The 17,032-nt window shown below is 37.7% G+C and overlaps 1 protein-coding gene across 1 annotated transcript in view; it reads right to left on the bottom strand.

The window, feature by feature from the left end:
* GRIK2 (glutamate ionotropic receptor kainate type subunit 2) overlaps positions 1-17,032 on the bottom strand; it is a gene marked incomplete at both ends in the record, with an annotated part of 565,573 nt that overhangs the window by 30,680 nt on the left and 517,861 nt on the right. Inside the window, one exon of the mRNA XM_081312641.1 lies at positions 5,498-5,723. Within this exon, the coding sequence (XP_081168767.1) occupies positions 5,498-5,723 (226 nt within the window). The remainder of the gene's footprint in view (positions 1-5,497; positions 5,724-17,032) is intronic.

Genomic DNA, 17,032 nt, shown 5'->3' with positions numbered 1-17,032 from the left:
CTGAGGGGTTTTAATTTTTATTGAGTTTTAGTTTTAAATTTCGGGGACTTCATTTAATTTAATTTAATTAATTTTAATCTGAGTTTAATTTTTGTATGTTTGTTTTAATCCTCCCTGTACACTGCCCTGAGTCTTCCGGGAATAGGGCGGTATATAAATTTAATAAAATAAAATAAAATAAAATAAATAAATACTTCAGATTTTCTGTTTTCATTATTCCCACTATTGCTTTAATTGTGGCCCTGAAGTCTACAGATGTTAGAGGAGAACTGCTAAATACTTAAATCTAGTTGAGCTATTGTGCCTTGAAGAACCCTGCATGGTCATGATGAACACTCTGGTAATATCTCAAATAGTATCCCACATGACTATTGGTAATTTGCTTAGCAACATCCTTAATTCAAAATTCTGTTAATAGTTATTGACTAGAACCACTCAGTTTGTCTGATTTCCAGGTGCCTACTTTTAAAGCTTTAGAAGTTGAGTACATTGCAATAATATAAAATCAGGGCTAAAACACAATCAATTATATTAGTATAGAACAGGACATAAAAGAACATGGAAAAGATTAAATGAAGGTTAAAAAACTTTGGGAAAGTATTCCGATCAGTGAAAAATTAACTAAAATAACTATTAACGTTTTTTTTAACCAGATCTTTTGCTGAAATTTTGAAGTATTACTTTATTATTTTAATTTATATATATCAACTGAATGTATTTTTCAAGATACTTTAATTTTTTTCCCTTTTATTTGTCAACTATACATTAATTAACCAAAAGAATTTAACACACTGTTATTACTCTGAAATCTAAATTTTGAAAGGGAACATTGAATTTAATGGTACAGTTCACCTATTATGATTAACCTGTGGTCAATCTGTGTTTTCCAGTGAGAGCCTTAAATCCATCTTCAACACATGCCATACAATCAGAACCATCTTTAACAGTATGGCTCCTGCAGTGGAAGATAAGATTTTATTTGATTGTTTTATCCTGGGCTTTTTTTCTCATAGAATCCTCAGAACGGCGTTCTGGCACCTTTTTTTGCAAAAAAAAAAAAAGCTTTTGCACAAGCTGTGCTGCTATTGGCTTTCAAAAGCCTATTGCAGGGTAGGCAACCTTGGCTCTTTTATGACTCGTTGACTTCAACTCCCAGAATTCCTGAGTCAGCTATGCTATTGGCTTTTGAAAGCCAATAGGAATTGCTGCTGAGCTTGCCAAAAGACCCGGCCAGCAAATGTTGCACAGGCAAGTTGCAGCAAAGGCAGGAACTTTGCACTTCTCCCTGCTCCCCAGCTACACCATCTCAACTAGGTAAGTAAGATATTATTTGCAAATAGGATATCCAAGTGTGACTCATGGAATTTTTCCCTGCACGGAGGGAGTAGTGGTTTGTTTCACTTTGTTTTACTTTTCAAATTGCTGTAAGGAATAAATGATGATTAGAAAAAGGCAGGAAGTTATTTTTATTAGGAAGAATTCATTTATCCCATGCTAGATCTTTGGGAGCTTAGTACCACCAGTACAGAACATTTACTTTTCTGAAACTTCATTCAAATTCAATTCCTGATAGGGGCATTTGAAAAAAAAATGTTGTTTATTAAATTTATATGCTGATTATCTCACCAGGACGACTCTGAAGTCAACTGTGAATCCATGCACAGTGGGGCCATTAAGCCCACTTTTTCCACTTTATCAAAAAGGAGACTATGATTTACTTTATCAAATCCCTTTAAATTAACTTCAGCCCTTACAATTGCTAGCAACCCTGGCTCTCAATTATTATAATGAGAGCCTATTGTATTGTGAAAAAAAGGAAAAATCTGTGTTGAATTGCTTTAACACACTGCATTTAAAAGTTGATATCTCCAAAAAGAAAAACAAAAAACAAAAACCTCACAAAGAAAATTAACAGAAGGAAAAGTCCAAGAAACAGAAATGGTTCATCCAATGGAAAAGTGAATCATACATTAGCTCAGAAGAAATAAAGTTTTGGAAACAAAAACAACAAAGAACAACAGATTTGTTCCAGGTTCAAACAAGCCACATTAAAAAAAATGAAAGACACCAACTCAGCCCTAAATGTCAGCTGACGTTATGTGTCAGGAAGCGTTCCCAAAACCACATTAAGTCCTTGCATAGATCTTCCATATTCTTTGTACATTTCAGTTAAGAATCTCATCTCTTTCTCTCACTCACTCACTTTCCCCATAATATCTTCTATTTTGAAAATGCTGGAACCATTCATAGCCACACATACATGCACATACATATAGTTGTGGATGTGTATGCACTTCTGTGTATTAAGCCTGATAACAACTCTGGCAAGAAATGTTCAGCTTCTCTTCAATTATATAATCAATTTACACTGCTTTATCAACCCTGCTATATCATATTATATCAGCTCAATTACAATTCCAACTTTTTATAAAAAATAATCAACGTTTTCACTTTTTCTGAACAAGCGTACCTCTACAAGCATAAAAAAGTCAATGTCAGCTAGATAAAGTTAATTGTCTAATGCATTAAAATGAAAAGAGGAATGGATGTTCTAGAAGATAGGCTGTCAGATGTTTATACACATGTATATTCTTAGAACTTAGAAAGAGATAGCACATAGAGATCACAGAAGAAAACGATCTAGTTTTAGAATCTGGTATCTCTGGTTGCTAAGCAAGAAAATGCCATTTATAGCTGAATGTCTAAAATCCTTCATGCTTATCCAATTGTCTACCTTAAATTTAAGGCACTTAATTTATAATGGCATAAACAGGCTTTTCAAATGTGGAATTTGAAAATGTGTTCCCAGATACCTAGGAATTCTAGGAATTGCAGTCCCAACATACTTGGAGTATACCAAATTGAGGAAGCTGCAAACATTGAACGAATTAAGGGGTAATTTTATTGGGATAACTTACTACTAGGAGTCCCCACAAGCCTTATTGTACTGGAGACTGATTTTTTATGTAAGGGATGGATCAAAAATGTTGTGAGAGTACATCAAGACTGTTTATACTCTTAAAAGCCCAGCTAAAGCAAACAGGTACCTATATTGCGTAGCAGAGATACAGAAAAATGTTGGAGGTAGATGGCCACTTTAGTGACAATGGCAAAGACATCAATTCATACTCTATAGGAGAAGGCAGTGGCAAACTGCTCCTCTGTTTTTCCTAAAAAAACTACACTCTGCCATTGTGACTGACAAAATTATGAGGGATATTGAGCCCTTCAAATAGATGGTTATCAGCAGGACTTTTTTTTCTCATAGAATGCTCAGAACGGCATTCCGACACCTTTTTTTTTGCAAAAAAAAAAGCTTTTGCACAAGCTGTGCTGCTCCCTCTATTGGCTTTCGAAAGTCCACGAGTCATAAAAGAGCCAAGGTTGCCTACCCCTGGCCTATTGGCTTTCGAAAGCCAATAGGAATTGCTGCTGAGTGCACCAAAAGACCTGGCTGGCAAACGTTTTCCCCCTCACTTTTCCCTTTTTCTCTCACCCTTCACTCACAAAAGCCCCCCCACTCAATCACACTTTGCTCACAAAAGCCTCTAGTCGCTCTCACTCATTCCTCCGTCTCTTTCAAAGGCACCTCCTTCAGTCTCTCCCCCACTCACTCCATCTCTTTCAAAGGCCTCTTGCTCGCTCGCTCACTTACTGCCCCATCGTTTCCAAATGCCATTTGCTCGTTCACACACTCACTCACTGCCCTGTCACTTCTAAATGCTTCCAAACGCCACTTGCTCGTTCACTTACTGCATTTGGAAGCGACGGGGCAGTAAGTGAACGAGTGCCGGGGCCAGAGGCCATCAGCTGTTTGGCACTGGAGATGCTCGGCGGCCCGACGCCATGCTCTGTGGCTAGGCTGTCTTCAGCTGGTGTCAGGGACAGTGCCAGAGGCCGTCAGCTGTTCAGTGCCGGAGACCGCTGCCATGAGGAACACAGCTCTGGGTTGGGGTTCGGAGCAGCTCCAGGTGGGGGCTCAGCATGGGCTGCAGCGTGGCAACTGCAGGGAGGGGAATCCCCACGGTGGCTGTGGGGAGGGGAATCCCCATGGCCTGTGGCTCCAAGCCACAGGGGCAGGGGTGCAAAGGACAGGTGGCAACGCTGTAGCAAGAGGGGGTTCTTACAGACACCAGCATCACTCCCAGTGACAGCACCTCTGAGGTCTGGCACCTTTTTTTTTTAGAAAAAAAAAACACTGGTTTTATCATACATGAAAGAGATGGAATAACATTTTTGGTACATTAATGTGTAATACTTTTTGCAACAATCACATGATCCAGAAACTTATAATCATGTACTGGGGTTAAGAGTTGCTAATATTTTTAGTCTTCCTTTACAATTTCCTGTTTCTTATGATGAGGTATGAAGAAGGAAGGAATGTTAAATTCATACTCTATTTAAATTGTCAGAGCAGTCACATATCTTAAATAAAACAATACCATAAGTAAAAAAAAGTTATTTTAAGTTATCATTCATCCTAAGGAATATAAATGCCTTTATTAAAGAATGTGCATACTAAAATTCACATACTAGAATTAGAACAACCCTGTAGCAATCTATAAATATCCTATTTTTGGGGGGGATGCTGGCAATTAGACCCCCTCCATAAAAATTGGTGAAATAAATAAATAAATAATAAAATATCCCTATAATGTGAATCACTTCCTGAAATCCCATTTCCCCTTCCCTGCCATCTTTGAACTTGCCTTTACCCTTCTTTCATTGTACTGATCTCATTGTACAGAACTTATTAAATTCTCCCATAGACTTTTAATAAATTAAGATATCTTTGTTAGCCTACAAATTGTAGATATCTAAGTATCGATGGATTTGCATGAGCCTAATATTTGATCCTAACAGAGCTGAGATTACAGGAGATCCCAGTTTATTATCCATCAATTGGATTGCACAATTAAATAACATGTTCTATAATAAAATCTAATAACAGTTTAAAAAAAGCCTGCCCCAAACTATTCATATAAAAAAATAGTCAATAATTTTGGAAGCTCTTCAAGCATTGGCTTATATCCACTGTTAGCAGAAAATAACTCTACAAATATAATACTTCACTAGTCAAACTTGGCATCTGGAGAAAGAGTCAAACAACTGAATAACCAGGAATATATTCACAACAGTCATCTACACACATGTTTAATTAAAGTTCTCTTTTCCTGAAAATGTTATCTTTATTTTTTTAAAAAAAAATCATGCATCTGCTAACATGTTATTTATATTTTTAGGCAGCCATAAATTAAATTTGTTTCCTTAGCATAGATCATATTCCTCCAGTTGAAAAATTGAATATACAACACTTACAGCACTATTAGCATATCATCCTAGGAACACTTGGACACTACCCTAACAATATAAATACTATTTACAATAAATAGAACACAATGTAATTGCACAGATTGAGTGGCTAACAATCTAGGAAACATCTGTTATCACTGCAACTACAATTATGAATACAAATTAGAGAGGATGTGCAACTTACCCATGGGAGTTCCAACCCCATAACCTTTGGAATCTATCAGGCCTCCAATTTGTGTCAGGTTACAGTTCCGCTGTGTAACAAACTCAATGGTAGTTGACTCCATTAGGAAAGCATAATCAGAAGTGAGTACACGCTGGATACCTTCCTCATTGCTTTTGACAAGCACTGACTGTCTTCTGCTATTCATAAAGGCCCACATTTTTTCATACGTGGCAATTTTTGATTTCTGAAACAGAAATTAACATTAATAAGGACATGATTACAATATAATGTCAAGAACTTCCAATTTTTTGAAACATGATAAATACGCTGGATCAAAGCATAAGAAGCAGAGGACGAAGGAAATCTGCTTTGGATAAAGCTGGATTAATTATTTTAACTAGCCTGGTTCAACTAACAGCTGAAGATTCGGAGAAAATGTTTTATAAAAATGAAAATATTATCATTGTAAACCAGACACACGTACAGAACAATATTTTGCTAGGTTCTTTGAAGGAATGAAAGTAAGTCCAATACACTTGCAAATAATATTTGCAGCTTTGTAATTCAACATTTATCCATGCTTAATAGCAATAGCACTTAGACTTATATACTGCTTCATATAGCACTCTAAGCAGTTTACAGAGTCAGCATACTGCCCCCAACAATCTGGGTCCTCATTTTACCAACTTTGGAAGGATGGAAGGCTCAATCAAACTTGAGCCAGTCAGGATCAAACTCCTGGCAGTGAGCTGAATTAGTCTGCAATACTTGCATTCTAACAACTGTGCCACTGCAGCTTAAGCATTCATGAAATAAAGATAGCTTCATGACTAATTAAATTAAGAAGCTATATACATAGGCAATGTTAGCCTGATTATGAAGATATTCCTTGGTCATTATTTTTCTTTGGTTTATTTTTAAAGGCATTTAAAATCACTTCAAGAATATTCTGCTTTCCCTGGAAAACAACTCATAGCATTTTCAGATCTGCATTTTTTTGTAAAACCATCTCATATCATAATCCCACTTCTGATGCTGCTCATAGTTTTGCTTTTTTGCAAATTGAAAATTGTCCATTTAAAATAGGGGAAACACCAGATACAAAACCATACATAGGTGTCTAAAGGGAATAATAAAATATAAATAGATTAAAAAACTAGAGATAGAAAATGTTCCTCTCCTAGACTAGGGATTACTATTGCTATCAGAGAAATCTGTAGCAGTTATTGGAGAAATCTGTAGCAGTTTTCTCCCATTTACTACTTTCAGAAGCACTTTGCATAAATAAACAACCAAACAGAGCAGGGAGAAAAGGAAATGATCAACCAAAGAATCCAGAAGTAATTTACTCTCTCTGTGATGGCCAGGATGGGGTAGTAGTTAAAGTACTAGATTAGGAACCCAGATTCTAGCAAGGTTTTAATTTTCCTTTAGGCAAAGAAGCCACCTGGGTAAATGCGGGTCAGTCATTTTCTCTCAGTTGAATAACGTTGATTTACCAACACAAAGTGGAACAGAGGGGTAGATTACATTCCACAATTTACAATGAAGAGGCCTTCTGGGGTCTCCTGCAGTGGATTAAAATAATAATATTTTTTTTTATTCTGACTCAATCTTTCTTTCTTACTTGCTCCATCCTCACAGGCTTACAGAATATATAGCTATATAGGTAAAGGTAAAGGTAAAGATTCCCCCGCACATGCGTGCTAGTTGTTTCCGACTCTAGGGGCCGGTGCTCATCTCTGTTTCAAAGCCGAAGAGCCAGCGCTTGTCCGAGGACGTCTCCGTGGTCATGTGGCCGGCATGACTAGACGCCAAAGGCGCACGGAACGCTGTTACCTTCCCACCGTAGTGGTCCCTATTTTTCTACTTGCATTTTTACGTGCTTTGGAACTGCTAGGTTGGCAGAAGTTGGGACGAGTAACAGGTGCTCACTCTGTTACGCGGCACTCGGGATTCAACCCGCCAAACTGCCGACCTTCTGATCGACAAGCTCAGCGTCATAACCCACTGAGCCACTGCGTCCCTTTTATATAGCTATATAGCATATGTTAAATACACTAGAACAAAAAATGTCAAACATATGCATGACATAATAGGGACCCATTGGCATGGGGCCCCAATGGAGATGCTTTAGGCTGGAAGTGGGTGGGTGCAGAGAAAGCACCACTTCTGCTCCACTTGATCCCTTGGGTTTTAGTCTGCATTTAATTGTTGTAATTTTAAAATTGTTCTCATATTTATATATTTTTCATATTTTTATTCCATTGTAAACCAGCCAAAGTCACTTTCTATAGTGAGAACAGTGGCTTATAAATTTAATAAATAAATAAATAATATAAAGCATATGTGTGTACACATACAGCAGAGTTATGGTGCATGTGATAATAAACTCAATAGTGACATTACAATATTTTCTTGTTTTACAGATTATTCAGGAGAAATACAATAAACCTAAACATTCATTTTATATAAATCTGCATTATTTGCATCCAGACAAATTGGATTCAACAATACTGTAAATTATGCAAATCTAGACTATTTTGGATGAAATGGAAATTTTGTCCCTTATTTGGGAATGATGCTCAGATGAAAATTTGCATTGCACTCTTAGTCCACTAAGCTGAGGTTCATTAAATATATCTTGGTAATGTCATGTGCATGGCAATCTTGTGATTTAATGCAAGGCTTTTCAACCAGTGGTACGGGTACCACCTGTGATACATTGGCCCCTGGCAGGTGGTACACGACCATCCTAGAAAAGTGGTAGCGAGGGAAGGGAATGGCAGCACCACACAAGCCTGAGCTAGAGATGGTTGGAGCTGCAGGGTTGTCAGGGCTCAGTGGAAGCACCAGGATCAGCACTTCTTCAGGACTGTCAGGGCTCAGTGGAAGAAGCAGGATCAGCGCCAGGCTCCAGCTGGAGCTCGACACTGATCCTGGCACTTCTGAGCCCAGAAGAAGCGCCAATCAGCTGGAATGTTGCAGTATCTCCAGGGTCTTGTGATTTACATTCAGATGCTTGGCAACTGATTCATATTTATAATGGTCACAGTGTCCTAGGGTCATGTGAAGTGACCAAAACCTGCTGCAACCACCCAGCAGATGGGGGGAATAAAAACCAAACACCCCCACCCCACCCCCACTGCCAATCCTCAACAGAAATGCTCACAACAAGGAAAACCTCGGAGAGGAGGAAGAGCGCCACCGGGCAGGCAGGCAGGTGTCTTGCTCAGCTGTAGCTTGGGGGGCACTTTTTTCAGTCCCATTGTAACTTCAAACAATCCATAAGCAAACTGTTGTAAGTTGAGGACTACCTGTACTTCATCACCTTTTTCCTTTTTTTTTTTGGTCATCAATTTTTTGTCACCTTGCTAGGCGACTGGTAGTACTTGGATGTTGCCATATCCTGAAAGTGGTACAATGGGTGAAAAGGTTGAAAAGCCCTGATTTAATGAACCACTGCAGAGGCAATGTTTGCCATTTTGCAATGACATTATCATTATTTTTACATAATATAAACAAGCAAGGGAATCAACTTGATTATAAGATAAACTAGCCACACACAAAGTTAACTCATTCCCAAAAGCAATACCTATATCTAGGGGTAAACTTCTTTCTTCCCTAATGTGCTAATTTTCACTTTATATACCATTACTATTCTTGCTCTCAAATAGGAAACAAGCATAAAATTGACAGTACTGATTCCTCTAAAGCTGATTGGCATCTGTAGCTTCTGTCTCCAAGAAGAATTAGTGGTTTGTGTAGGATTTTTTTTTAAAGACATTTATTCTGAATATGGATAACTTAGCATCCCTGCTGAGATACAGTTCAAGGCTTATTTCAGTTTGCCCGGGGAACTCTGCAAATCTATCATTCAAAACCCAATTGCGATGAAAACAAAATGTTATATCCATCACTGAGATAGTGTCAAGGTATGATACATTATTGATTGAAGGGGCATTTCAATAAGAGAGTATGGAAAAAGAATAGAATATAATGAATAGGGATCTTTCATACACAAACAAGGGTTTATTGTATGAATTCCAATCTGAGAACAAACTACCTTTGCATTCATTCTGTATCAATATAACTACATAGCAGAGGAAAATACACTTGAACCTTGAATATTAGGTTCCCTGGGAAACAAAATGATTTCATCATGCGGAATAGAGGGGAAAAAACCCTAAGCAATAAATTAATGTGTTAAAATAAATGGAGAATTTCTCAATCAACACACATCAGCATCTCCCTTTTTTTTCTGTCATGGCTACATTTCAACTGTATAGAACTAGGTTTATTTCCAGTGACAGTAACATAGAAGAGAATAAATCGACTGAAGAATTTATAGCAAGTTGTATAGCTCAGTGGTAACAACTGCATAACAAAGGAGGTCTTCAAACTGCATGCTGCGATATCAAAGATCTCAGCAGGTGTATTCTTTTTTTTAAATAATAGTGTTCTAGTCCTCACTGTTATATTGCTGAGTATTTGACTATGGTGACAAGATTAATTATAAAGAAATTAATGTTTGATGTACCTTAAGTATACATAAAAATTACTAATAAGTGGAATATAATGGCATTTAGTAAGGGACGCGGTGGCTCAGTGGGTTAGGACGCTGAGCTTTGTCGATCAGATGATCGGCAGTTTGGTGGGTCGAATCCCGAGTGCCGCGTAGCAGAGTGAGTGCCTGTTACTTGTCCCAGCTTCTGCCAACCTAGCAGTTCAAAAGCACGTAAAAAATGCAAGTAGAAAAATACGGACCACTACGGTGGGAAGGTAACAGCGTTCCGTGCGCCTTTGCCGTCTAGTCATGCCGGCCACATGACCACGGAGACGTCCTCGGACAAACGCTGGCTCTTTGGCTTTGAAACGGAGATGAGCACCGGCCCCTAGAGTTGGAAACGACTAGCACACATGTGCGGGGGAACCTTTACCTTTACCTTTACCTAATGGCATTTAATTATTAGGGCAAAAGACCTTGCTATCTATGAAAGACTTGGCAAACTCTAAGAGCCTAATTGTTACATAGAAGACCAAAGCACTTAGTTTTTAAAAATAGTATATTGCAAAATAGGAATAATTGACATGTATAAATTTTTATTATTATTTTTTTTTAAAATGGGACACCAGACAAAGACTAAAAAAGAAAACATTAACCAGGCTTTTTAAAATGCCTGTTTGCACCAACTGTCTTTTAGGGAAAAAATAGGGAGCTGAATTACCTGTTTCTGAAAGTTGCATATTTGAGATCTTATAGCAGCAGCAAAAAAGAAAGGAAGGGGAAAAAAAGGAACAAAGAATCTCTGTCCACACTGCCCTCTTAATTTGGACCAGCCCATCAACACAACTGAAAGAGAGAATCTTTTGTTCCCATTGGAGACATAACTGAGCCCTTATCCTATGAGATAAACCAAGAAAGACAGCTGATATTCTATTTGTATCTGGAAAGACATGTTGAATTATCAAGGTACGGGTCTTGCAAAAGGAAATGACAATAAGGCATTTGAGTTCTAAATGTACGCTAATGTCCTATTCAATTCTCTGTAAACTGACTCACATGAAACTTTTGTGAGGAAATGAATGTGTCCATTTTCTAAGTAAACACTGAGTTTCAAAAAGGTTAAAAATTCTGACTGCCTTGCCTGCTCCCCCAGCAACCTCCATCCTGCCCTGCTCTTCCCTTTAATTATTGGCAAGATGGCCATTTGCCACAGCATTTTGGTTCCTTACTTTCTACCTTTAGCTGCCTTGTTTTTTTTGGCCATTGTGATTTTCATTTTTATACAAATGACACATCTATAGTCAGAGGATGGAATTTATATTTCACTGTAATTCAACCACCCACACGTAAAGGTTCTAATGAAGTGACTTATAGGGTCCTTGGGTGCTCTGTGATTTTATTTTACCTAAGATCAGATCTCACTAGGAATAATCTGCTCTACTTGAAATATTAACCAGAAAAGAAACCTGGTGGTAACGGAACTTAAGCTTATTTTCTCATTCTCATTCAAGAGATAATGTGACATTTTAAAGTTATGATTTATAACATTTCATGCAAAAGAGATGAGACAGTAAAAATTCTGAAACCCTAAAGACTATCCAGACTAGCAAGACAATTAGAGGTTAAAGAAGTCAAACAGTTCACTATCTTGTGCCTAAAGATGAAAGATATTGCAATGACATGCAGAAAAAGAGAGTGCTTTATAGCTTATTCAGCAATCATAAATTAATGATCGCTAGAAGATAACTATGTGACAGAGATCATGAATGTAAACATAATGAAAACATTGAGTTATCCCAAAGCTGGGTGCTTCTAGAAAAGCTGGAGATATAAGGCAACATCCTTAAAATTATTTTCTTATTCCAGTGATGGAAAGAATGTGCAGAGTGTTAATTTATGCATGATGGCATATATTAGATACTACTTCCATGTGTTATGACCAAAATTAATGAAGTAATTGAGCACTAAACACTTGAAAACTATAAAGCAAGGGTGTAAAACTGCCGACCCGTGGGCCGGATGCATCATAGTGAGACCACGCCCACCCCCCCATTGCCGGCAATGGCAAAAAAGTCACTATACATTGCAACATGTCACATGACATTGCAAGTTTGACACCCCTGCTATAAAGCAAAGCAAAGCAAAACAACCCTCTACTGGTAGTCCTCAACTTACAACAGTTTATTGAATTATTATTATTATTATTATTATTATTATTATTATTATTATTATTATTATTATTATTATTAAACTTATATACCGCCCTTCTCCCGTAGGACCCAGGGCAGTTCACAAGGCGATTAAAACAATATAACAATACAAAAGTTAATAACAAATTAAAATAAAATAAATTATCCTTAATTAAAATCTAAAACCCTTAACTCTAATTAAAAGCCCAATTGCAATAGGTTAAAAATTAAAAGTTCTCAGTCCTGGCCGGAAAGCTCAAAGAGCCAGGTCTTCAGGTCCCAGCGGAACAAACGAAAATCTGGGGCAGTTCTGAGCTCTACGGGTAACTGGTTCCAAAGGGCAGGTGCGCCCACAGAGAAGGCCCTCCCCCTGGGTGTCGCCCTCCGGCAATCCTTTGCCGGCAGCACCCTGAGAAGGCCCTCCCTGTGGGAGCACACAGGACGAAGGGAACTTGATGCCGGCAGCAGGTGTTCCCTCAGATATCCCGGACCCAAGCCATTTAGGGCTTTATAGGTCAATGACTGTTCAAAATCACAATGGCACTGAAAAAAGTAATTTACAACCATTTTTCACACTTACAACCATTGCCGCATCCCCACGTTCAGGTGATCAAAAATCAGATGCTTGGCAACCGACTCACATTTATGACAATTGCAGTGTCCCAGGATCATGTGCAAGTCAAGGGGAAGAAGGATTCACTTAACAGTTGTGTCACTAACTTAATAACTGCAGTGATTCACTTAACTCTGGCAAGAAAGGTTGTAAAACAAGGCAAAACTCACTTAACAAATGTCTCACTTAACAACAGAAATTTTGAGCTCAGTTGTGGTTGTAAGTCAAGGACTACCTGTATTTTGATGTGGGAGAGGAATGAAAAAAACTCCCATGCATGAACAAGGAGTGATCTTGATATCAAGCTCCATATTCCTTAGTAAATACATAAGTCAAATTGAAGAATGTTGTCATGGTTCTGATGGATAAAACTCTTCAACATTGGATGTTTTTGCTTTGATAAATGTTTTCCTTTGATTGGATATCAAATTTTTCATTCTAAAATAAAATCCTAAACAATGATCATCAACTCGCACCAAATCCCTACCCAGTAGTATCTATTATTTCTTTCTGTCTTTTGGACACTTAGCATTGGCTATGATAAAAAGACATTTCTAATTTTCCTAATCCTGTACCTCTCAAGTGCAGCATTTGGATTGGACATTTCTACTATTTGCTGATTTCAATTTTATTAACAGTATGAAAATATGCAGGAAAAAAACCTACCATAAGAAGAACTATGTGTCAAAGTCTATACAAAAACATATTTTAAAAAAATCTAATGTAACATTTTAACATTTTCTTTGAAACGCCCTCTCACATAGAGAAAATTTCACTAGGCATAGGGCCAATTTACAGATTTTTTTTCTTGAGGTAGTAAAGTTTGTACACTTCACTTCTACAAACTATTTTTCTATGGGCAGCTCTTGAGAAAAAACTTCAAATACGGTCACATTAAAGATATGCTAATACCTATCAAAACCCTAGCCATTTGGAACCAAAAGGGTTTGGTTCCCAGTAATTATGTCTAAGACTGAATTTCTACTTGCTTGAAAACCAACAAAGATTACAAAATTGTATGTTTGGAAGAACTTGCCCATTTGTTATGGCTTACAAAATATATTCCCTTTTTCTTGCCTCGGTGTTGTTTTGGGAAGTATACATACTCTTAGCTATCATACATCCAGCACCAGCTCGAAACTGAGATACTGTACAATCACTTTTACCTGGATTCTTAACACCTAATCAAGTCAGTTCACTATTCACTGATATAATTCACAGCTAAGAATCAGGATCATGGTGGCTCTCATGGTTAGGACGCTGGCTTAGAGATTAGCAAGCCTTTGTTTGAGACCTGAGTGTTGCTGTGGGGTGGGCTAAGCTCACATCCTTCATTCCAGCTCCTGCCAGGGGCATGAAAGGAGCTCCCAACTGGGTATCCCCCAGACAATGGTGAGTCACCAGCTAATTCTTTCAACCTGGAAGTGCCTTGGTGCTTCTGACACAAGTGCAAAGCTAACATTATGTCATTACTGACAAGCTACGGTACTGTGATCAACTGCTGAAGAGGCCTGTTGCCTTCAGGTGCTTCTTAGGAGCTTTTACAAACCACATATTTTATTACTGAGGGTGAAATTTCTACTGCAGAATGGAAAAGTTTTTGGTTGGCAGCTCTTGGTACATTTCTATAACCTGCAGCTTTGCTTTACAAAACAAAACAAAGCAAAAAGAAAAAAAATGACTTATGACCACATTGGAGACCAGAATTTCCATTCCCAAGCAATGTGATTGTTAAGTGAATGTCTCCAATTTTACAACCTACTTTTTTGCCATTGTTGTTAAACGAGTCATGCGGTCATTAAACAAATCCAGCTTCCCCCATTGACTTTGTTTGTTGGAAGCTGGCTAGGAAGGTTGGACATAGCAATCATATGATCCTGGGACGCTGCAGCTGTTGTAAATGCAGACCAGTTGCCAAGCACTCGAATTTTGATTGTGATTGTGGAGTTGCTGCAACAATTGTAAGTACAAGGATCAGTTTTATCAGTGCTGCTGTAACTTTGAACATTTGCTAAACAAATGTTTGTGAGTCAAGGACTACCAATAACAACATCAAGTCAGCAGGTGATCCTCCAGAAGTACAAGATAGGAATTAATGACATCTTGCTTCTAAACTTCTATAGTTCTATGACCACATGCAAAAATGGCATAAACATGTAGCACATTTCATGTTTCAGGTGTGCTAGTCAGGTGCACTTCTCATTTTGAATATTCATTTAAGACTAAAGATATATTTATGAGTAAAGAATATTCATCTATGAGTAAAGATATACATATATATGTTTTAAGTTGTTATATATTTTGTGGGAGATCATGTTGTACCAAAATATGAATGTATCCATCTCAGTAACATAATACTTATTTTTGTCATATATATATATATATATATATATATAGGGACGCGGTGGCTCAGTGGGTTAGGACACTGAGCTTGTCGATCAGAAGATTGGCAGTTTGGCGGGTCGAATCCCGAGTGCTGCGTAACAGAGTGAGCGCCTGTTACTCGTCCCAGCTTCTGCCAACCTAGCAGTTCGAAAGCATGTAAAAATGCAAGTAGAAAAATAGGGACCACTACGGTGGGAAGGTAACAGCGTTCCGTGCGCCTTTGGCGTCTAGTCATGCCGGCCACATGACCACGGAGACGTCCTTGGACAAGCGCTGGCTCTTCGGCTTTGTAACGGAGATGAGCACCGGCCCCTAGAGTCGGAAACGACTAACACGCATGTGCGGGGGAACCTTTACCTTTACATATATATATATGTAAGCTTGTAAGCCGCCCTGAGTCTTCGGAGAAGGGCGGGATATAAATGGGATTAATATATATATATATATATATATATATATATATATATATATATATATATATATATATATATATATATATATATATATATATATATATATATATATATATATATATATATATATATATATATATATATATATATATATATATATATATATATATATATATATATAATGAAAGGAACCTGAATCTCATTTCCAGGCCATCAACAACTATAGTACCGTACTTTATATGCAGTTTTCAAGGATAATGATCAAAGATGAAATATTATCTGACTGGTCTTCTCCACTGCATACTTCCCCCCACCCCCCTTTTTTAAAAAAAAGAAAAAAAAAAAGAAAAATCAGAACTGCTGAGGCTTAAAAGGCTTTAAGTGAATCGGTCGATTTTGCAGGGTCAGCACAAAACTGATATAAAAACACAGTTCATATGGTGTTCTCTCTTTTGTAATGGCAGTTTTCATGGTCCACAGAGCAAAGATGGAAAAAGGCAGGAAAGCAGCACCTGCTAAGAAAGGTGCCTCACAGAATGAAGAATGAAGTGCTGGGCAAAATAAATCCTGCTAAGCAGCCAACTGTACTGCTGGGTGGGGGTGGGTGGGGGGGAAGTGAGGAGGGAGGGATGAAGGATGGTTGGCTTTAAAAAGCAGAAGATAATTAGATTAAGTGTTCAAAATGTATTTATTTTGTTACTGAGGTGGATACCTCTAATGAATTGATGGTTAATTCTAGATTACTCCATTACCTTAGGGAAGCTTCCTACATGATGATGTTAACTAATCAAATTTATCCAACAAGAATGTCCATGTCTAAGAATATTTTATAAAATGGAAGCTATCAAAGATGCCAACTCAGAAAGAAATATTTTGCTATGCCTGATCTGTAATGGTGCTTCTAAAATCAAATGCTTTGCAGATAATGTTTTTATATGACAGTTATCATCCTGAACTCTGCGAGTCTCGCTTCTGTTGCAGCAATAAGTAGAAGTGGAAAGAAAGGCAAAGAGCAATTAAATACTTTGCCATTTAACTGGCTTAGAGGCTAACTTTTAAGGGGGGGAAAATGAATCTAAGCAACTTGCAAAACTGTGAAACAACTTTATATATTGGGGAAAAACCAATCCTTTAAGCTTCAGTTAACAAAAGTGTTGGGACTTTTGCAAATGGATCATCACCACCAGAAAAGAAAAGAAGGCTTCCAACAGAAGATAAAATAGGTCCAGGTTGAACTATAGAAGTCTTGATGCTTTCTGGGCTTGGTAGTTTGCTTACAAACATTTCACTACCAAACCATCATCAGTGCAAAGAAGAGTGGTGTTTGCTCTCTGTTTAGCTTGGCTTGCCAGTTTTGGTGAAGGGATGGTTTTCTCTTTGGTAGTTCCTTGATTGGGGTCTTGTTTTCTGCTTGACTGTTCCTGTGGTGTTAATTCCAGCTTATAT

This window comes from Vipera berus (genome assembly GCF_964194415.1).
Source record: "Vipera berus genome assembly, chromosome: 1".
Classification (NCBI taxonomy): Eukaryota; Metazoa; Chordata; class Lepidosauria; order Squamata; family Viperidae; genus Vipera; species Vipera berus.
This window is presented reverse-complemented; position numbering and strand designations above follow the sequence as displayed.